The sequence below is a fragment of the Scomber japonicus genome, chromosome 11, assembly GCF_027409825.1.
Source record: "Scomber japonicus isolate fScoJap1 chromosome 11, fScoJap1.pri, whole genome shotgun sequence".
NCBI classification, from domain to species: domain Eukaryota; kingdom Metazoa; phylum Chordata; class Actinopteri; order Scombriformes; family Scombridae; genus Scomber; species Scomber japonicus.
In genome coordinates, this window is record NC_070588.1 from 2,092,359 (window position 1) to 2,115,811 (window position 23,453).

Consider the following 23,453-nt stretch of genomic DNA (forward strand, 5'->3'; position numbering starts at 1 on the left):
AAATCCTACTTAAGTAAACGTGCATAATGATTAGCAGTTAAATTTACTAAAGCTTTACACACTGTTCATATTCTCACTCATCATAACTCGTCTCTACACCAGCGCAGCTTTAAATAGGTCCAACGTACGTAATGACGTAGTCCTCCAGTCGGAGAGAGAAACGTCAGTTAGGACCGTTTTGACCATAGAGGAAGGACCGTTAGGACCGTTACAAACGTAGTGGAGAAGGAGAGCTGACCAAGAAACATCCAGAGAGGAGAAAGTTAGAAGAACAAAACATATAAAAGAAGTACTCTGACCAGACAAGGACCCGCGGACACATCAGTGTGGTTTTCTAACGGCGGAGGGGACGACAGGGGACGACGGAGACCCGCTGGAGAGACTGACGGAGACCCGGAGAGTGAAGGCGGACGCTGCTCTGCCGGACAGGTGAGTAACATCAGCTCTTTAAAAAACAACAAAAAATAAACATCAGCTCTGCTTCACATACACTGTAACGTTACCTGCTGACATTCAGCTCACTGTCTAGTTAGTCAGGATATGTTGTTGTTGTGATGTTATCTGTAAAGTATCACAGCTGTTTGACGCTCTGCACGTTAGCTTCGCAGCTAACGTTAGCAGCTAACGCGCTAACGCAGTGCTTCTCAATTAATTTTCTGTACGCCCCCCCTAGGAAGCAGAAAACATTTCAAGCCCCCCCCCCCCCCCCCCCCGCAAAAAAATATATAGATCAACTTATAACTTACAACAAAGAATAACTTTATTAACCTTGTATTTTAGTCTGTAGCAGAGAAGATTTAAAGTACATCAAAGTTATTAGTGCATTAAAGTTAGGATTAAAAAACCTCCTTATTGAAACCACACTTTTTAACAAATTAATTCAGTCCTTCTCAAATAGTGCACACTCCATCTGATGCTGACAAATAAAAATCAATAAAATCAATAAATAATAATACATTCAAACTGGTCAGCAACATTAACTCAGGAGCACAATATATGAAATATTATATTTAACCTACTATCTTAAACATTTTGGTAAAATTTAATTGCAGAACAAGATTGAAAAGTGAAAAACATAAACTCTTTTGGACCACAGATACTCAAACAAAGACTCTGTTAACTCATTTTTCACACATCAAAATTTTAACATAAAAGCAAAATAAATAAATACCCCAATGGCTAATAACTTATTTTTCTTTTCAAGTATTCAAGTAACTCCTCTCAACAGGAAATCTATGAAACAAAAATGAATAAAACAATTTGTGCCCATGAGGATTAATGGCTACAATGAGCACGTTTTGCAGTGCACAGCTTTTCGAAGCGGGGTTTGAAGCATGATACTGCAACTCTCAGCTCCTGCTCAATGTCTAGCTGGGACCTGTACTTGGTCTTCAGTGCAGCAACAGCAGAGAAGCCAGTCTCACAAAGATAAGAGGTTGCAAAAGGCAGAAGAATACCCATGGCCCTCTGTCCTAGGAGTGGATACTGCCTCTCTACACTCAGCCAGAACTCACTGAGTGTCTGTGCTGGGAAGCTCAGTCTCAGTGTGGAGTCAGATGTCATGTCAATGAACTGGTCCTCCTCTGCAGAGCTGAAACCAGTTGGAGCTGATGCATTGAAAGGTTCTCTCACCCAGTCATACTGGGAACTGTTTTCAGGGAAGTACTTTTTAAAGAATCCAATCAGTGATGAGATATGCTGCTGGATACATGGAATCACTGAGGTGGCATCACAGTCAGTGGTGTTAACAAACTCCTGCAGGTTCTCGAATGAATCAGTATTTCCCTCTTCGAGTCGTCTGCCCCACATTGCTAGCTTTCGAGTGAAAGAGCTGATCTTGTCTGTGACCTGAGGGAGGTGTTTATCTTTCCCTTGAAGCTGCAGATTTAGTTCATTTAGCTTTCCAAATATGTCACTCAGGTAGGCCAGTCTCACCAGGAAGTTCTCATCACTAAATTTTGCTGCGGTTTCATACTTCTGCTCCTGCTCCAAAAACATTTTTATCTGCTCTCTGAGCTCAAAAACTCGGGAGAAGACTTTGCCTCGCGACAGCCATCTTGCTTCACTGTGAAAGAGCACAGCTTCATGTTCAGCTCCCATCTCCTCACAGATAGCAGAGAAGACTCTTGTTTTTAGTGGTCTGGTCTTTATAAAATTGACTACACCTAAAATGTCAGTCATAACCTCACTTAATTCAGAGGAAAGGTGCCTTGACGCCAGTGCTTCTCTGTGTAAAACACAGTGTGTCCACTCAGAATTAGGTGAGGCCTTCTTGATGAGTGTCCGAAGTCCTTTTCTCACCCCTGCCATGGTCTGTGCGCCATCACTGCAAACACCAATGCAGTTCTCCCACTTCAGCCCATTCTCAGTCAGAAAGCAGTCCAGCATTTTGAATAGCTCTTCAGCCGTGGCTCTGTCTCTGACATATTTACAGAAAAGTAGATCCTCACACAGAGAGTTTGTCATATCAAAACGCACATATGCAATAAACAAACAGTCTTTGTTGCTGTCAGTTGCTTCATCAAATTGTAAGGCAAAACGTTTGTCTTTCAGGTTTTCTACCAGCTGATCTTGAAGATCGTTAGCAATGTCATTTATACGTCTGGCGACAGTGTCATTGGACAGAGGGATAGTTTTTAATTTTGCAGCACTTGCGTCATCCAGCATGACAGACACCATGTCTAATGCTGCAGGCAGTATCAGCTCCTCTCCTATAGTGTGGGGCTTTTTGCACCGAGCAATTTGGTACGCTACCTTATATGATGCTAACAGTGCTCGCTGGTTTACAGAAGTTGCCTTCACAAAGTTGGATGACTGTTGGCAATATTCAGCACGTTTTCGCTGAAAAAACTCAAGCGGCTTATCAGCCTGATTGGGGTGTAATGTGTTTAAGTGACGCCTTAATTTGTTTGGCTTCAAGCTGTCCGCTGCCAAGATTTTAAGACACAGTAAACACACCGGTCTTTCCTCGTTTCCCACCGTAGTCACAGTGAAGCCAAGTGCTACATACGCTTCGTCGTATTTCCTCGTCTTAGCTTTCGGGTGACTTTCGTTTGTGTCATTATCTCTGTTTCTCTCCGCCGTCCTTTTCATCCCCGTTAAATATTTCTCCATCTCTCGGTTACCTGGTTACCACTGCATCTTTCAACTGTCAACAAACCATCGAGTGAATATTCCCTGTGCGCACTCTGACAATGTGAGCGCCACTGCCACCTACTGTAGTTGACGTGCAATTACACTTTGCAAAAAAAAAAAAAAACACATGTTCCCCGGGGTCAGACGCGCCCCCCCTGGCATCGCACAGCGCCCCCCCAGGGGGGCGCGCCCCACTATTTGAGAAGGACTGCGCTAACGTAACCTACAACGTAGCTGCTTTGTAACTGCTCGTTGTGTATTTGGAGTTTGTTCACTGCTTTCAAAGTGTTTACAGTCATGAAGACATATAAACACAGGTTAGCTATCACAATAATCTCACATGCGGTTGAGATGCGGTCTGGTGTTAGCCAAGCTAGCCACCTGTAGCTACTATCAGAGCAATAAATGCTGCTAACTTACCGTCCCGCAGCAGACGCTTCAGACTCCGCCATGTTGGTCAGTTGCCATGACAATGCGCGTCCATGAACTTCGGGGGTGGAGCCCCAGAAGGAGCACGGAGGGAAGGGGGAGGTGTTTTGGTTTTCACTCAAATATCAACAACTTTCCTCCTCGTTTTCCCCCTCATCGCTTACTATACCTTTTTTTAAAGTAAAACAGTTTCACTTGTACGAAAAAATGTCAATAAACAATACAACTGAAAACTACAAGTGAAAATACAGACACAACAAGAGACCATATGAGTTAGCAAAATCAACAAACTGGTAGTGATTTGGACCAAAGTGTCACATTTCGTGTTGATGTCGTGGTAACTTTCTTCATGGCAGCGAGGAAACGACTACAAACTAAAACCTCTGAGACATTTCTGGTTTTCTTTTATCACAACTGATGGCACTTTTCCATTATACAGTTCTAGCTCTACTCCACTTGTTTTATTTTGGTGTTTCCACCAGGGATAGTACCTGGTACATTTTACTGAGAATAACCACTCTACAGATAACATGTTGTGTTAGCAGCGAGCAGGATCAGAGACATTTGATATCAATATTTCTTCATTATGTTAATAAAACACAAAATCCAGCCTAAACTAACCTGAACCCTAATCTAACCGTAACTAACGCTGACACGCCAACTCTTCAGTCACAAGCTCGCTGATGAGGACGTTGGGACGAGAGATAACCGTTAATGAACTTTGAACCTGGAAAAGTGAAAACGCTCCTTAGTCGAGTTCACACTGACTCGTGTTGTGCTGACAGTGTGAAGAGTTTAAAAAAAAAAAAAAAGTGAACTCTGTGTTTATAGGAAAAGCGAGTCAGCAGTTATTAAAAGATAACTGCAGGCGGGGGCGTCGCTTTGGTTTTGACTACGTGTGTCCTTTTTTGGGGGCTTTTTTTTTGTTGGATAGTCAAAAAGTGACAGTACAGTACGTTCACATGTCCGTTCACACGCTGCTGAACTTTGACCTCAGTGAAGAAATATTTGCTGACTTGAAATTGAACTCCTACATGAAGCTTTCACTGATTTATTAAGTTACCTTTTATTGAGATGCATTTGTGAGATTGCTGGTTTGATTTCCAGCCTGAGACCGTCGCTGCATGTCCAATACAGGCCCAAATATTCATGATAATAAGATAATAATAATAATAAAAATAATAATAGTAATTATCAATTTCATTTATAGTTTATTATTATGCAATGGTTTTAACTTTTTAAATATACTTTGTTCAATTTTTGGCATAAGGAGAAATCAAACATACAAAATCAAAAATCTTTTAAAATCACAATTAAACAATATATTGACTCTTGATCATTAACGTAATAATACAGCTTCAAATATATAAATTCACACTGTTGACAGGTCTGAATCTTCTATAGTTTTGTTTTATCGTCCAGTCTAATTCCTGGTGTAACTTTCTTTTTCTTTGAAGACACAAAACATCCCTGCATTATAATTCACATATGAGTCAGTAACAAACGAGTGTTATGAAGATAAACAATTCATAAATATGTTAAAGAATAGTTTTAAAAGCAGCATCAGGTTTGTTAAAATAAAGACAGAAAAACATGTAATTTGAGAAACATTAAAACATATAATTAACCCCCATATAATTAAGATTGCAGCATAAAATTATAAATTAGCTTTAAAATCATTAAAAGGACATAGAGTGCAAATGAAAGATTAAAATGTAAAGTGCTTTAAAAGAGCTCAATCATAAGCTCAGGAGAAGAGAAATGTTTTTAACCTGGATTTAAAAATGATTTCAGTTCTGCTGGTAGTTTGTTCCAGTTGTGTAAAAGCTGCTTCACCATGTTTAGTTTGAACTCTGGGCTCAACTATCTGACCTGAGTCAGTAGATCTCAGAGCTCTGGGCTCAACTATCTGACCTGAGTCAGTAGATCTCAGAGCTCTACTGGGTTTATATTCTACTAACATGTCATTCATGTATTCTGGACCTAAACCATTCAGTGATTTGTAGACCAGTAGCAGAACTTTAAAATCTATTCTATATCTGACTGGGAGCCAGTGTAAAGACTTTAGAACTGACTGGGAGCCAGTGTAAAGACTTTAGAACTGACTGGGAGCCAGTGTAAAGACTTTAGAACTGACTGGGAGCCAGTGTAAAGACTTTAGAGCTGACTGGGAGCCAGTGTAAAGACTTTAGAACTGACTGGGAGCCAGTGTAAAGACTTTAGAACTGACTGGGAGCCAGTGTAAAGACTTTAGAACTGACTGGGAGCCAGTGTAAAGACTTTAGAACTGACTGGGAGCCAGTGTAAAGACTTTAGAACTGACTGGGAGCCAGTGTAAAGACTTTAGAACAATAGTATTCCATTAGCTTTATTTAATATAAAAGTTATAATGTAAGATCATGCCACACTAGTTGATATGGTGTTAGGTAGGAAGGAAGGAAGGAAGGATGTAAGATCATGCCAAACTAGTTGATATGCTGTTAGGTAGGAAGGAAGGAAGGTAGGAAGGAAGGAAGGAAGGAAGGAAGGAAGGAAGGAAGGTGTTTTATTGACTATTTACTGTTTTTAAGCAACGTTGAATTATTTGGTACAAAGTTTTTATGGTTACACCACTTAGACATTTTTACCATAATCCTCTAATATATTCTCTCTAAATGGATTAACATAGTTACACCTTTTGGACATTTTTGATCTTAAACATCGCAACAACTACTTAATTGTATTTTATTTCATCCATGTATTTATTTATTTTTATTTTTTTGCTGTTTTCTGTCTTTGTAATTATCTCAATGTCGTTAAAATGAACGTTACTGTTTAAAGCAGTTTGAACAACAAGATTTATATTATACATTTAAATTCATCAGCAAAATGTTCACTGACAGAATATTTAAATAGTTTCCTTGCATCAGACACAAATTTAAATATTTATGTTTTAAGTTAAAATGTTAAAGTGTTAAAGTCTGGAAATCTCTTTAACCAAATATTCCCATATTTCAGTTTCAGTTTCTCATGTGATTTAAGTTGCTTTAACTTGGAAATGAAAGTTAACTCAACTTGAAGATGATCTTTTATTTACTGTTTTTAAGCAACGTTCAATTATTTGGTACAAAGTTTTTATGGTTACACCACTTAGACATTTTTACCATAATCCTCTAATATATTCTCTCTAAATGGATTAAAAGCAGAAATTTGATGCTGGGTCCACAAAAAAGAATATGTGCAAGTCATTCATCCGTTTATTAGAAATGTTTAAACTATAAATAGTGACTAACCACTGCAGACTCACTGTTGACTCACCGCGGTTCCTCCTCCGACAGAACAACTAGTAACTAATGTCAGCATTATTCTGCAGTGCACGCCTTTGAAATGCTTTCTTCATTCATTTCTTTGGTTATTATTACTTATTTTATCTCAGGCTGGACTGTTTCCATGTGTGTTTTTACTGTGATAGTTTGTGTTTTTAAGCAGTTCCCTAGACAGAAAAAGAAAGCTTGACTTTTATAGAAAGCAATAAACTTTATTTATAATATTTCTGTTAACGTTTCTTCCCTGATTGAATACAGGGTACAGTTTCACAAAACTTCCTCATTTTGCAGCTAAATCTAGCCACCTCAGCGATAAATCAGAAGCAGTTCCTTCCTCTACGTCAGCACGGGTTCGCAGAAGTTATTTGGTGGTGGTGGTGGTGGTGGGGGGGTGGGGGGGGTTCTGTTGCAATCTGGGGAGGTTGATGTTTTCCCAACGTCACGCGTCGATGGTATAAGAGCTTCTGAGGCAGGAAGTGAAGGTGAGTCCGGGGGAACATGGCAACATCAGTGGACGCGGCCAACGATCGAGTGTCGTACACTCAGACCAACCCGCTGTTCGGCATGTCGCTCAGCAACAGTGATCTCTACAACGTCCACCCAGACTGTGAGTACCAAACAGGAAGACACTTTTCAGAGCAAGTAGAGCAACTGCTGTGGAGGGAAAACTGGGCACAAAAATGATTTACTAGAACTTTAAGAGATGTTCAAACACCAGCATAATAACAGTGCATGGAAACTCTCTGCAAACAAGAAACTCATTTCATCTTAAACTAGATGAGTAAGAGTTTGTGGGTAACAGCTTGTCCATGTGGGCCCCAGAATGGTTAAATGTGGGCTATGTGGGTGCTGAGTGGACTTGAACTGGGAACATTTTGTGGATTCACTAACATGGGGCCCTTAGTGAAGCACATGTGGGCCCAATTTAAGGTCCATTCTGATCCCACTTAGACCCCATTTGGGCAAACATACATTGGTCTCACCTAGCCAGAACCCACTTGAAGCCATTTTGGGGTCACCATGGAAACTGCAGACAAACCCACTTGGGATCCATATTTGCAGCCCAAACTTAATTAAACATGGGGCCCACATGGGCGTGCTGGCTGGGTTCATTTTATACAAATGATCTAGAAATGTATTTAATGTGCAAAAGTAAATTGAACATTTAACGCTTCACTTTTTCAACATTTTACAGAGAAGTTTTTGCAATTCAGTACAAATTATATCAGGAAAGAAAGAACAAAAAACAGAAAAAGTTGGTTTGGTTGATTTATTATATTTGGGTTCATTTTTAATTTGTAAAAAAAAATCTGAAAATAGGTAGTTTTCAGTGTTTTGAACGATATATCAGCATGTTAGGAGGGTTTTCACTTATTTCCCAACAGTAGCTGATGTGTAACTGTTTAGTCTTTTAAGAGGTTATGCCATTTGACAGTAAACAGGGAATGTGCTCATTATGGAGATTTTAAGAAAACAGTCTAATATGGTTAAACATGCAGTTTAACACAAAATAACACACTGAAACATTTTAGTTTAGTCAGTCAGTTAAATAATTTAACCATTAAATACCTTTTTTTAAATGATAAAACTAAAAGAGCTGCAAAATAAAGCATTACCAAAGCCATTCATGTTATTTTATATAGAAGATTATAATAAAATAGATGATGAGGCTCTGTTAAACCTGACAGTGGATGCAGTTTCAGCAGTGACCAGCAGGTGGAGGCAAAGCGTCGTCTTTATTGTTAGACAGGAGGCACAGCGAGGCCGAGAGGAAGAAGAGATGACTGATACATGAGATAGAAAACACACCAAACTGCAGTCACACATCCAGCTGTCATGATTTCAAACAGCAGAACACGTTTTCACAGCTTTCTGAATATATTACTCAACATTTTGTCCCACTAAATGAAGTTAAATGAAGTCATTATTAGTATAAGTCCACTTAAACACACTGTAGCTGATCACATATTTAATATCTATCATTCTTTTGTGGTTACACCATTTGACATTTTCAGAAGCATTCAGTCTGACTTTTGGTAAAAAATGGTGCAAATGTCATTTAAATGATATAAAACCAACAAAAATACTAAATGTACATTTTAACAAACCTGATGCTGCTTTTAAAACCAACATTTATTAATTACTGAGCCGAGATGGAAGTACTTTATTTACTTTATTTACTTTAGTCTGAGATAAAATGACGGGATGATTTTACATATTACACAGTTTGATCCAGCGTCACTTTCTTCACTTTCTGCTAATAAAAACAAACGTCTCCATTTCTTCCCCCCCCCCAGGTTGCTTCTTCTTCTTCACTGTGATTGACAGCTGACGTTTTTTCTGCTGCTTGTCCAAATGTTTCATGCTTGCAGCTTTCCAGAGTTATAAACGTGTATGTATCAGCTGGATGAACTCAGGCGATGATGCTGAGAGGTTTCCTGCTCGAGTTTTAAATAGAGTTTTTTTTTTGTTCTGCTTGTGTTTCAGCTCTGAAGCCGGCGAGGCCCAGACGACAGTGGTGCTTCAGCATTATTGTTGTTTACCTCATCTTGCAGACGCCTCTTAACGCCTTCCTCATTTATAAAGGTACAGCATGGTCTTATTTACTATCACATACACTACCAAGCAAAAGGGTTAGAACTAGGCATGGGCCGGTATGAGATTCTGGTGGTATGATAACCATAAGTAAAAATATCATAGTTTCATGGTATGGTGGTATTATGATTCCAGCTCTAAAATGTTCCTAAAAGGAAGAAAAATAAAGACAGACATGTTCATTTAACCTGAATCTGTAATGACAGTGTGAGGGTTAGGTGATACTCTACGCTGCAGCTGCACCACCTGACGGATTTCTGACCTTTCCACTTCCTGTCTTTAACCAGACTAAAAACGGCTCATGCCTTAGGAACGGTATTATTATCTTTTATTATGGGGATAATGGAGAGATAGCAGGATTTGCAAGGAAAGCTGTGGATGTTGCGGATGTATTATTATTATTATTATTATTATTATTATTATTATATATAAGGGATGAATCTTAACCAGTAGGCGCTTCTAGACATGGGCCGGTATGAGATTCTGGCGGTATGATAACCATAAGTAATAATATCATGGTTTCACGGTATGGCGGTATTGCGATTACAGCTCTAAAAGACAGACATGTTCATTTAACCTGAATCTGTAATGACAGTGTGAGGTGTTGTGAAACTCTACGCTGCAGCTGCTCCACCTGACGGATTTCTGACCAGCACTTCCTGTCTTTGACCAGACCAGCACTTCCTGTCTTTGACCAGCACTTCCTGTCTTTGACCAGACCAGCACTTCCTGTCTTTGACCAGCACTTCCTGTCTTTGACCAGACCAGCACTTCCTGTCTTTGACCAGCACTTCCTGTCTTTGACCAGACCAGCACTTCCTGTCTTTGACCAGACCAGCACTTCCTGTCTTTGACCAGCACTTCCTGTCTTTGACCAGACCAGCACTTCCTGTCTTTGACCAGACTAGAAACAGCTCATACCTTTATAGTATGTATGTAGTAGTGCTGGAACTGTGTAGTGGAAAAGCTCCATAACTGTTAAACATGGAGGAGGAAGCGTGATGTTCTGCAGCGATGCCATGCAGAACCCTCTGGTATGCACGTAGCTGGTCAGCGCTTCATCCTTCAGCAAGATAATGACCCAACACATAAGTCCAAGCTATGACACACCTACCTTTTTAGGAAAAAAGTAAAAACTAGAAAAATGGGGCTGTTCTAAAACTTCTGACCGGTACTTATTCTTAAATGTAATAAAGATGATTTCTATTCCAGTATGTGCAGCGGTCATCAAACTGTCACTATTTGCTGTAAATGACATGAAACTTATTTGTTATTTCTTACAGTTTTCACAATGGACTCGGCGTCCAGCCCCAGGTCAGATAAGCAGGTGTCCAATCACATTCCTGAGGAGCCGAGTGAAGGCGCCCTGCAGAGCCTCGTCCTCAACAACACCAAAGAAACCAAGATGCTGAGGGGAAACCTGTGGAGCCTGCAGACCCAGGTCCTGCTGCTACTTATGTCTAAACATGTTTTACAATGATTGCTCAAGATATTTAATGCAGGCTTTGATATTTTACAGTAAACTGCACTCTGAATTTAATGATTATCAATGAGGTTTTTATTGTCTCCATGAGGTTTAGTTTAAATTTAAAGGGTTAAAATGTGAAAATAAACGTATGAATAACTTCACACATTCTTTTTTTGTGGACCCAGCATCAAATTTCTGCTTTTAATCCATTTAGAGAGAATATATTAGAGGATTATGGTAAAAATGTCTAAGTGGTGTAACCATAAAAACTTTGTACCAAATAATTGAACGTTGCTTAAAAACAGTAAATAGTCAATAAAACACCTTCCTTCCTTCCTTCCTTCCTTCCTTCCTTCCTACCTAACACCATATCAACTAGTTTGGCATGATCTTACATTATAACTTTTATATTAAATAAAGCTAATGGAATACTATTGTTCTAAATATTACATTTCATCTGGTTACCATGGAGACCAGGAAACATTTACATGTTTTAAATGAAGTCATTATTAGTATAAGTCCACTTAAACACACTGTAGATGATCACATATTTAATATCTATCATTGTTTTGTGGTTACACCATTTGACATTTTCAGGAGCATTCAGTCTGACTTTTGGTAAAAAATGGTGCAAATGTCATTTAAATGATATAAAACCAACAAAAATACTAAATGTACATTTTAACAAACCTGATGCTGCTTTTAAAACCAACATTTATTTATCACTGACACATATATAAAGACCAGAAACTATAATAGATATGTTGTGTCTCACTGTGTAACCTTTTTTGCCAACAGGTGAACAGTCTGTGTGGAGCGGACGGACAGCTGGACAGGATGAAGGCTGAACTGAACCTGCTCAACACAAGCACCAAAAGTCTGGGAGACAAACTGTCGGACATCAGCCTCAAACCAGGTGAGACACTACAGCTGTGTCTGGGACTCCTCTACGTCTCATAGCTTCATGTCTTTACCTTTGTTGTAGTCGACCATTTCAGATTAACGTCACAAACTCTGTCAGACGAGGTGAACGTTCCTGATGTTTGATTATTAGCAGTCAGATGGAAACCTTTAGACATGCCTCATTCATAAAGTCTACATTCCCAGAGTTATCTTAGCTTGTTAGTGAAGCTCAGACCTCAGAACTATGACAGCTTCATCAGTTCATCTGGGACAAACTGGTTTCTGCTGCTGTGTTCTTCTGAATGCTCAGTGATGATGATGATGATGATGATGATGGTGATGGTGGTGGTGGTGGTGGTGGTGGTGATGATGATGATGATGATAACCTGTACTCAGGCCTCACGTTTTAAATGTGGTTTAACCCTTTACGTCAGAGGTGTCAAACTCATTTTCAATCAAGGGCCACATACAGCCCAATTTAATCTCATGTGGGCCGGATCATTAAAAAGAAAGAAGGAAGGAAGGAAGGAAGGACAGGTGGAAGGAAGGAAGGACAGATGGAAGGAAGGAAGGAAGGAAGGACAGGTGGAAGGAAAGAAGGAAGGAAGAGAAAGAAGGACAGATGGAAGGAACGAAGGAAGGACAGAAGGAAGGAGTGAAGGAAGGAAGAAAGGACAGATGGAAGGAAAGAAGGTAGGAAGGGAAAGAAGACAGGAAAGAAGGAAGGAAGAAAAATAAGACAGAAAGGAAGGAAGGGAGGGAGGAATAAAGACAGTGGGCTGGGTTGGACCCCTTGGCGGGCCGGATCTGGCCCACGGGCCGCATGTTTGACACCCCTGCTTTACATTCTCTACACCCCATCAGTTCTTCTATTTGATCACTTTTATGGGAAAGAAATCACTATTTTATGATCCAGTAGAACATTTTATTAAATATGAAGACTACAGCATGTTTGAATGCTGATATTTGAATTTTTTAAAGAAGCACAAGTCAAATTAGTACATTTCCATATGTAAAAATGTGTATCAACTGCACAAAAAGTTAAAAAAATGCTGAATTGTATTTGCATTTTGAACACTGTGGGTCACATTACGGCACATCTGGATAGAATAAATGTTTGTCTGTGTTTTTACAGCCTGTGAGGGTTAAATGAAGGTTTGAGTCTCAGTAACATGTCAAGTTAAAGACCAGGCGGGGAGCTCCGGTCCTCTGAAATGAAGCCAACCAGGAAGTAACTTAGAGCTGCATTCTATCAAAAGGCCACCAGGGGGCGACCGTCTCTATACAAGTCAATGGAGAATTCACCAACTTCTCACTTGATTTCTAACCTCAGTAAACGTTTTCAAAATGTGTTTATGGTCTCAATCGCTAGTTTAAAGCCTTCTTCAATGCAGTATGATGTTCATTTGGGACATTTTGGCCTCCCTGATTTTATATGTGACGATAAAGCAGGGTATGCATTAGGGCGTGGCTACGTCCTGATTGACAGGTTGATTGAACAATGTCCTCCAGATCCAGCCCTCGCAACCAATCGCAGCCTCCCCGCTCCGTCGTTGGTCCCGCCTCATGTTCATTTTTTCCCAGCATGCACCTGAAATTTTCAAGATGGCGCTGCCTAGATTCGATACTATTGGCTTCGAAGCAGCAGTCCACAAACCAATGCGTGACGTCACGGATGTTACGTCCATTTCTTTTATAGAGTTTATGTTAAAGACACAGTTTATTGTTTCATCAGGACTTCCAGGACCTGCAGGACCTCCAGGGCTGCGTGGAGATAATGGGAATCCTGGAGAGAGAGGCCTTAAAGGTGAGTCAACCAATCAATCAATCAATCAATAGTCAAACTTTATTGATACAGCACCTTTCATTCAAAGTGTTTCACAGCTGATTGATTAACTGATAATAAAACAGAACAAGTGCAACTTAAAGAAAAAGAATAAAAACAACATTATAATAGAGACCAAGTCATGTGAGACGCATACACATGTAAAAAATAAGAGAAAAAGTTTATTAAAACTAGAGTAGAGAAAAAATACAGTTTCAAATAGATTAAAAAGACAACAACATTAAATATGAGTGTGAGTGTGTGTGTGAGAGAGTATGTGTGTGTGTGTGAGTGTGTATGCGTATGTGAGTGAGTGAGTGTGTGAGTGTGTGTGTGTGAGTGTGTGTGTGAGTGTATGTGTGAGTGAGTGTGTGTGTGTGTGTGTATGAGTGTATATGTGTGTGAGTGTGTATGTGTGTGTGTGAGTGTATGTGTGTGTGTGTGTGAGTGTATGTGTGTGTATGTGTGTGTATGAGTGTATGAGTGTATATGTGTGTGAGTGTGTATGTGTATGTGTGTGTATATGTGTGTGTGTGTGTATGTGTGTGTGTGTGTGTGTGTGTGTGTGTGTGTGCAGCATTAACTTTCAGCTGCAGGTCTGCTGATGATCTCGGCCTTGATGAGCCGTCATCATCTGTCAGACGCAGCTGACAGATGAGCTGCAGCCTTTATTTCAGCATGTAGTCAACGTGCTGACATTCTGCTGCGTGAGGTTTCTATCAGAGCTGGACGATGAAGATGTTTTACTGTCGGTCAAACCCTGGAAAAACAAAAAAAACACCAGCTGCTGCACATTTTGAGGTTTTTACTCCACATGATTCCTGGATTAAGACTGAAATCTGAGCTCACTTCACTGCAGAGTAAACCCTAACCCGCTCTGTTCATAAATCAGTTAAACCAGTTATAAAAGCAGCATCAGGTTTGTTAAAATGTACATTTAGTATTTTTGTTGGTTTTATATCATTTAAATGACATTTGCACCTTTTTTTACCAAAAGTCAGACTGAATGCTCCTGAAAATGTCAAATGGTGTAACCACAAAAGAATGATAGATATTAAATATGTGATCAGCTACAGTGTGTTTAAGTGGACTTATACTAATAATGACTTCATTTAAAACATGTAAATGTTTCCTGGTCTCCATGGTAACCAGATGAAATGTAATATTTAGAACAATAGTATTCCATTAGCTTTATTTAATATAAAAGTTATAATGTAAGATCATGCCACACTAGTTGATATGGTGTTAGGAAGGAAGGAAGGAAGGATGTAAGATCATGCCAAACTAGTTGATATGGTGTTAGGAAGGTAGGAAGGAAGGTAGGAAGGTAGGGAGGAAGAAAGGAAGGAAGGAAGGAAGGAAGGATGTAAGATCATGCCAAACTAGTTGCTATGGTGTTTTATTGACTATTTACTGTTTTTAAGCAACGTTCAATTATTTGGTACAAAGTTTTTATGGTTACACCACTTAGACATTTTTACCATAATCCTCTAATATATTCTCTCTAAATGGATTAAAAGCAGAAATTTGATGCTGGGTCCACAAAAAAAGAATGTGTGAAGTTATTCATACGTTTATTTTCACATTTTAACCCTTTTAGATTTAAACTGAACCTCATGGAGACAATAAAAACGTCATTCACCCTGATATATATTTGTTACATGCCTCTAATAACATACTAAACCTTAATATTCATAATACACAGTCATACTCCAACACTAACACATTCAGCAGGTCTGTCAGTAGCTTACATACCTGCATGCTTCTCTCTAGGTGACATGGGTGTCGTTGGACCTCAAGGACCAAAAGGTGACATGGGACTCAACGGACAACCTGGACCGTCGGGAAATCAAGGTGAAACTGATGCATTGTGTTTTCTTGTTATTCTTAAAGCTGTACAGGACATACTGTACAACGTTCCTCCAGTCTGCAGAGTGTTAGCTACAGACTGGAGCAGGTTCAGTGTGTGTTAGCTACAGACTGGAGCAGGTTCAGAGTGTGTTAGCTACAGACTGGAGCAGGTTCAGAGTGTTAGCTGCAGACTGGAGCAGGTTCAGAGTGTGTTAGCTGCTGACTGGAGCAGGTTCAGACTGTTAGCTACAGACTGGAGCAGGTTCAGAGTGTGTTAGCTACAGACTGGAACAGGTTCAGAGTGTGTTAGCTACAGACTGGAGCAGGTTCAGAGTGTTAGCTACAGACTGGAGCAGGTTCAGAGTGTTAGCTACAGACTGGAGCAGGTTCAGACTGTTAGCTGCAGACTGGAGCAGGTTCAGACTGTTAGCTACAGACTGGAGCAGGTTCAGAGTGTGTTAGCTGTAGACTGGAGCAGGTTCAGAGTGTGTTAGCTACAGACTGGAGCAGGTTCAGAGTGTGTTAGCTACAGACTGGAGCAGGTTCAGAGTGTTAGCTACAGACTGGAGCAGGTTCAGAGTGTTAGCTACAGACTGGAACAGGTTCAGAGTGTTAGCTACAGACTGGAGCAGGTTCAGTGTGTTAGCTACAGACTGGAGCAGGTTCAGAGTGTTAGCTACAGACTGGAGCAGGTTCAGAGTGTGTTAGCTACAGACTGGAGCAGGTTCAGAGTGTGTTAGCTGCAGACTGGAGCAGGTTCAGAGTGTGTTAGCTACAGACTGGAGCAGGTTCAGAGTGTTAGCTACAGACTGGAGCAGGTTCAGAGTGTGTTAGCTACAGACTGGAGCAGGTTCAGAGTGTGTTAGCTGTAGACTGGTGAGCAGCTCTGTCTGTAGCTCAGTGGACAGAGTATGGAGTCACATGGTACACGATACCAACCAGCGAGGTCATACGAAGTGTCACAAAGCTCCACAGGAAGTCAAACAGTTACTGCTTCAATCTGTTGACCTCAAACTGTTTCTGTGTTTCAGGCCCAACCGGACCTACTGGAACACCAGGTGAGCCTCGTGTGTGTGTGTGTGTGTGTGTGTGTGTGTGTGTGTGTGTGTGTGTGTGTGTGTGTGTGTGTGTGTGTGTGTGTGTGTGTGTGTGTGTGTGTGTGTGTGTGTGTGTGTGTGCTCTGTCACAAGTTAATTGGGGGCAAAAGTTAAGCTTAGAGTAAGTCTCCAGAAAATGAATGTAAGTCTATGTAACGTCCCCAAAAGTGATATGAGCTGGTGTGTGTGTATGAATGTGTTTTTATGTATATATGTATGTATGTATGTATACGTGTGTGTGTGTGTGTGTGTGTGTGTGTGTGTGTTTATGTATGTATACATGTGTGTGTGTGTAAGTCACATGCTGACTCATAGTAAAGTCATGGTGACCTCCGGTGGTTTCACATCATGTTATAACTTCAGTGAAACGGGAACATGATGAGATTTGTGTTTAATCCCTGGATGGAAACGTTCATCAGCAGATTGAAGTTATGAAATAGTTCAGTTTCACTTCCTCATTTAACTTCAAGTCATAACAGACGATATCGCTGACACACACAATCTGTAAATATCACGTTTATTCTCCAATATATTGAGTTTATATATGTGTGTGTGTGCGTGCGTGCGTGCGTGTGTGTGTGTGTGTGTGCAGGACTCAGAGGGCCTCCTGGGCTTAAAGGAGATCCGGGGAATCAAGGACCAGGAGCAAAAGGAGAGAAAGGATCTGCTGGAATACCAGGTATGTTTATTATTATTATTATTTATTATTTATTATTATTATTGTGTTAAACTTGTCAAATGAATTAATAACCCAAAAATCTGCATTTATTAATAAAACATATTTGGTGATTTTGAGCATTGATTCATCAGCAGCTTGATTTATTTCAGGCTTGTCCGGAGCTAAAGGTGAACGAGGAGTCGCCGGTTTACCAGGTAGCCAACGTGTGTGTGTGTGTGTTCCTCTGTGTGTAGATGTGTGTTCCTCTGTGTGTAGATGTGTGTTCCTGTGTGTGTATATGTGTGTGTTCCTGTGTGTGTTAGTGTGTGTTCCTCTGTGTGTTAGTGTGTGTTCCTCTGTGTGTAGATGTGTGTTCCTCTGTGTGTAGATGTGTGTTCCTGTGTGTGTGTGTGTGTATATGTGTGTTAGTGTGTTAGTGTGTGTGTTCCTCTCTGTGTTAGTGTGTTAGTGTGTGTTCCTCTGTGTGTTAGATGTGTGTTCCTCTGTGTGTTAGTGTGTGTTCCTCTGTGTGTTAGTGTGTGTTAGTGTGTGTTCCTCTGTGTGTTAGTGTGTTCCTCTGTGTGTTAGTGTGTGTTCCTCTGTGTGTTAGTGTGTTCCTCTGTGTGTTAGTGTGTTAGTGTGTGTTAGTGTGTGTTCCTCTGTGTGTTAGTGTGTTCCTCTGTGTGTTAGTGTGTGTTCCTCTGTGTGTACATGTGTTAGTGTGTGTTCCTCTGTGTGTAGATGTGTGTTCCTCTGTGTGTTAGTGTGTGTTAGTGTGTTCCTCTGTGTGTTAGTGTGTGTGTTCCTCTATGTGTAGATGTGTGTTCCTCTGTGTGTTAGTGTGTGTTAGTGTGTTCCTCTGTGTGTTAGTGTGTGTGTTCCTCTATGTGTAGATGTGTGTTCCTCTGTGTGTAGATGTGTGAGATGCTGATTGTGTGTTGTTGTTGTTGTGTACCTTCAGGTGTTGGGCGTTCGGGGCTGAAAGGAGACAAAGGCAGCAGTGGAGCTGCAGGTGCACCAGGACTTCCAGGTCAGCTGTTGGACACATGGAAACACAAATGAGCCGAGAAGCTCGACCACAGCGAACCTTTCAGAGCTGTGTTTAGTCTGAGTGGATCAAACTTTAACGGGTTTCCCTCCAGATGTGAAAGCAGTGATCGTACTTCACAGCTCAGTCTTAAATAATAAGCAGGCATGAAACAATAATGACTGTATGAAATAAACAATACTTATCATCTTCAGTCATCAGACTTAAACCCAATTTCCACTGAGTCCGTCAGCGGCGCGTTACAGCTGCGCCGCGGTCACCGGAGCTGATCGGTAACACTATAATCAATGAGAGTATCTCCACCGGGAACGTTTCAGCAGCGTGTCAGCAACGTCTCAGCAGCGGCTCCCGCGTCGCAGTGCTATCAATAGGTAGCATTTCTATTTTTGACGGAGCCGTTTCCAACTTGCGACAAGCTCAACAGAGCAGATTGCACCAGACAGGAAGTCAGACACTGAATCGGCATAATAAAACTTCCGTCTTTCAAAATAAAACAACCCGTGCAGCCTCCCGATCGTATTTCAGCAACAAACAGGAATAAACCAGATAAAGACTCCATCTAGCTACGTAGCTACTGACAGATGACATCAGCACAAACATCTAAGGAAATTACCAAATCAACCAAAACTGAGCAAGTTAACAAAACCGGGCCATTTAGTTGGGCTGCTACTACAGTAATTACGGTAGACTAGCTACTACAGTAATTACTGTAGACTAGCTACTACAGTAATTACTGTAGACTAGCTACTACAGTAATTACGGTAGACTAGCTACTACAGTAATTACGGTAGACTAGCTACTACAGTAATTACGGTAGACTAGCTACTACAGTAACTACGGTAGACTAGCTACTACAGTAATTACGGTAGACTAGCTACTACAGTAACTACGGTAGACTAGCTACTACAGTAATTACTGTAGACTAGCTACTACAGTAATTACAGTAGACTAGCTACTACAGTAATTACGGTAGACTAAAGGCACTCGTTCGGATTTGATTGGGATGCCGTAATTACTGTATTAACAGTGCAACTTCATTTTAAAAGGCAGCTTTCTCTACCAGAGCATGCTCCGGTCCGCTGCTGTAACGCTCCCGGTGTGAGTTGACGCCGGGCAGAGGACGGAGCTAAACCGTAGCACAGCCTTTCCGCGCCGCTGACGGACCCGATGGAAATCCCCAGTTACAGCCGTCAGTCAGGATGTTAGATTGGGTCTGCAGGTCTTTCATCGTGCTGTGGCTTTAAAACTTCTAAAATGTCTTTTTATTTTCTTATCAGGTGCGAAAGGATCAACTGGCTCTAGAGGTGAGTTTGTGCTTTCTTTCACTCTTTATTTTAAAACGTTAACATATATGTTTCTTCCAACTAGTTTTAAAAGCAGCATCAGGTTTGTTAAAATATACATTTAGTATCGTTGACCAAAAGTCAGACTGAATGCTCCTGAAAATGTCAAATGGTGTAACCACAAAAGAATGATAGATATTAAATATTTGATCAGCTACAGTGTGTTTAAGTGGACTTATACTAATAATGACTTCATTTAAAACATGTAAATGTTTCCTGGTCTCCATGGTAACCAGATGAAATGTAATATTTAGAACAATAGTATTCCATTAGCTTTATTTAATATAAAAGTTATAATGTAAGATCATGCCACACTAGTTGATATGGTGTTAGGTAGGAAGGAAGGAAGGAAGGAAGGAAGGAAGGATGTAAGATCATGCCAAACTAGTTGATATGGTGTTAGGTAGGAAGGAAGGAAGGAAGGAAGGAAGGATGTAAGATCATGCCAAACTAGTTGATATGGTGTTAGGTAGGAAGGAAGGAAGGAAGGAAGGAAGGAAGGATGTAAGATCATGCCAAACTAGTTGATATGGTGTTAGGTAGGTAGGAAGGAAGGAAGGAAGGAAGGAAGGAAGGAAGGAAGGAAGGTGTTTTATTGACTATTTACTGTTTTTAAGCAACGTTCAATTATTTGGTACAAAGTTTTTATGGTTACACCACTTAGACATTTTTACCATAATCCTCTAATATATTCTCTCTAAATGGATTAAAAGCAGAAATTTGATGCTGGGTCCACAAAAAAAGAATGTGTGAAGTTATTCATACGTTTATTTTCACATTTTAACTCTTATAATCATTATATTTACTATGAAAGACGTTATAGAAAACATGGAAGGAGGCAGAAAGAGAGAAGAGTTAATGAAGCTGCTTAACAAGCTCAGCTGAATCTAAAACAGTGAAGAATAAAACATGCACATATGTAAAAGTGAGTTTGTTGTAATTAACATGCACAGCTGTTTAAACCAGCTGTGATCAAAATGAGTTTGGTTATAAGATGTATTGAACCAGTTTTTCTCCACAGGCCCCCCCGGACCACAAGGAACCAAAGGACAAAAAGGAAGCATTGATCGTAAGTCTGATCAGGACTGTTAAGAATAAAGGCCTGTACTGTAAGCCCATAATGTAAAGCATTTCTTACCAGAGTGTCTTAACTGGGAATCAATCACGGCTCTGCTGCGACTCCCACACTCCAAAATGGTCCTTTGGTGGAGCTGAGGCTGGCTTGGCTGCACCTGGGTGTTTAGCGTGGAGGTGCTAACTCAAACTCCACGTACTCCGGTGGTAGTTAAACTCCGTTTGACACAGGTTGCATTTTACTTTTGACTTGTCAACTGAAGCGTCTGGAAGTGTTTTAAAGTTAAACAAGCCGTTCAAAAGTCCAGTAGCTCTCTTACTTTCCATCAGCGCGGTAGGTTTACTGCAGGAGGCCACTTCAAAGCATAGCGCTACAGCTAGAGGAGCCGTCTACGGGGGAGTAGAAGGGACAAAAAGGCTTGCTACATTAAAATGAGATTAAAAAAACACGTTATGGAATGCATTAATCGTGATTAATGCATTAACGCTGACAGCCCTAGTTTCTATTGTTCATTTTCACCTCTCTGACTGCTCTGAGCTTCACATCTGAAGGAGTCTGACCCTTGTTTGTCTTCCTGACAAAGTTCCTGCTCATTTTGTTCTCTTAAAAGAAAGAAAGAACTAGATATATCACATTATAAATGTAAATACCAACATGTGACAACCAACCCCGAAGACAATGTGACAAGCTTCCCAACTGGGATTTTTCTCTACCAGCAAAGTTAAAAACCACATGTTTTGGTGTAGCTAAGAAAAAAACCTCCCTAACTATCGCTCTCTCTTCATTCATTCATCTATTATACATTTTTTATAATATTTTACTGAGTAAGAGAAGAGAAACACTGAAGAGTTGGATGTAAAACACTAAATGTCCTCAGCTAAACTCTGAAACTATCAGTAGCAACACTTTTTAAACAACAGCGCCCTCTAGAGACCGAGCTGCGATGAATGTGACAACCAACCCTGTCCTCCACCAAACCGTCCTTTCACCTCCTAACAGCTGCAGCTTTGTTCGTCCACAGCGATAATTCGTCTGGTTCCGGGTCCGAGCCGAGGCCGAGTGGAGGTGATGAGTCAGGGAACGTGGGGAACCGTGTGTGACGACGCCTTCGACTCTGTGGATGGGAAGGTGGTCTGCAAGATGCTCGGCTACCAGAGAGCCTCCAACGTCTACCCTGCCGGGGGAGGTAAGAAGGCATCATCATCATCATCATCACTTAATGTTATTTTTCATCAAGCAGACTTTGATGCTCACACTATTTCCTGTCTTTCATTATGTTGCTGAACTTGCTCTTATCATGGTGTTAAAAAAAAAGCATCCATGATACAAGAGCTAACACAGCTGGGTTATATATGTTAGCCCATATATGACCCATATATAACCCATATATAGCCCATATATAGCCCATATATAGCCCATATATAGCCCATATATAACCCATATATAGCCCATATATAACCCATATATAGCCCATATATAACCCATATATAGCCCATATATAGCCCATATATAGCCCATATATAGCCCATATATAACCCATATATAGCCCATATATAACCCATATATAGCCCATATATAGCCCATATATAACCCATATACAACCCATATATAGTCCATATATAACCCATATATAGCCCATATATAGTCCATATATAGCCCATATATAGCCCATATATAACCCATATATAGTCCATATATAACCCATATATAGCCCATATATAGTCCATATATAACCCATATACAACCCATATATAGTCCATATATAACCCATATATAACCCATATATAGCCCATATATAACCCATATATAGCCCATATATAGCCCATATATAGCCCATATATAGCCCATATATAGCCCATATATAACCCATATATAGCCCATATATAACCCATATATAGCCCATATATAGCCCATATATAACCCATATATAACCCATATATAGCCCATATATAACCCATATATAGCCCATATATAACCCATATATAGCCCATATATAACCCATATATAACCCATATATAACCCATATATAGCCCATATATAACCCATATATAGCCCATATATAACCCATATATAGCCCATATATAACCCATATATAGCCCATATATAACCCATATATAACCCATATATAACCCATATATAGCCCATATATAAATCAGATTTGGTCTTCTAGAGTCAGACTCTGCACAGACGTCATTCTGCAGAGTGAAGCTCAGACATTTAAACTGAAGGGTTTTGACGTCGTGCTGTTCTTGTCTCTGCAGGGACCGGCACTATCTGGCTGGACGAGCTGCGCTGCACTGGAACAGAGACGAGCATCTTCTCATGTCCGCACGCCGGCCTCGGTGTGAACAACTGCAACCACAACGAGGACATAGGAGTGCAGTGTGTCTAGCAGCCAAACACGCACCATCGCTCTAACCACACCTCCTGTAGTCCGATACTAACTGTACAACATGTACTGACACTGAGCTGTGATAATATAACACTGTGTAAGACATGCAGCATTCTACATACACATACATGTAAATGAAATATTCTATTAATGTCTAGTAATAATGATATGTTAATAATAAAAAATCTACTTATGTTCAGATATTCTTTTAGGGCCCTTATGCCCCCCCCCCCCCCCACTATCTATCGCCCCACAGCGCCCCCTGGTGACTGTGGTTAAAAAGGCTATTTCAACATCTCCACTCACACACTCGTCACTGTGGATCTAAG

General features: G+C 40.4%; 2 protein-coding genes across 4 annotated transcripts; one reads left to right on the plus strand and one right to left on the minus strand.

Moving 5' to 3' along the window:
- The first annotated feature begins 233 nt into the window (after positions 1-233).
- Positions 234-23,124, plus strand: marco (macrophage receptor with collagenous structure). 3 transcript variants are annotated; one of them, XM_053328101.1, is made up of 14 exons: positions 234-429; positions 9,357-9,455; positions 10,748-10,905; positions 11,731-11,848; positions 13,571-13,642; positions 15,434-15,514; positions 16,543-16,569; positions 17,201-17,287; positions 17,437-17,481; positions 18,228-18,296; positions 19,592-19,618; positions 20,679-20,726; positions 21,754-21,918; positions 22,994-23,124. In XM_053328101.1, the coding sequence occupies exons 3-14, from the start codon at positions 10,756-10,758 to the stop codon at positions 23,122-23,124; spliced, it is 1,020 nt and encodes a 339-aa protein (XP_053184076.1). In that variant the 5' UTR covers positions 234-429; positions 9,357-9,455; positions 10,748-10,755. The 3 variants fall into 3 exon arrangements, with proteins under 3 accessions (XP_053184076.1, XP_053184074.1, XP_053184075.1); XM_053328099.1 differs by lacking the exon at positions 234-429 and adding an exon at positions 7,368-7,476; XM_053328100.1 differs by lacking the exon at positions 234-429 and adding an exon at positions 7,368-7,476 and having other exon boundaries at positions 13,580-13,642.
- On the minus strand, positions 1,276-3,093 carry LOC128368296 (zinc finger BED domain-containing protein 5-like). Its single transcript, XM_053329087.1, has one exon. It carries the CDS (start codon positions 3,091-3,093, stop codon positions 1,276-1,278), a length of 1,818 nt encoding a protein of 605 aa, XP_053185062.1.
- Positions 23,125-23,453: the final 329 nt, after the last annotated feature.

Excerpts from the sequence above, each read along its gene's own strand:
- LOC128368296 (XM_053329087.1), bottom strand. The coding sequence starts at position 3,093 with ATGAAAAGGACGGCGGAGAGAAACAGAGATAATGACACAAACGAAAGT.
- marco (XM_053328099.1), top strand. The coding sequence starts at position 7,368 with ATGGCAACATCAGTGGACGCGGCCAACGATCGAGTGTCGTACACTCAG. Across the intron at positions 9,456-10,747 it reads CGCCTTCCTCATTTATAAAG|TTTTCACAATGGACTCGGCG; the intron begins GTACAGCATGGT and ends TATTTCTTACAG. Across the intron at positions 17,482-18,227 it reads AGGAGTCGCCGGTTTACCAG|GTGTTGGGCGTTCGGGGCTG; the intron begins GTAGCCAACGTG and ends GTGTACCTTCAG.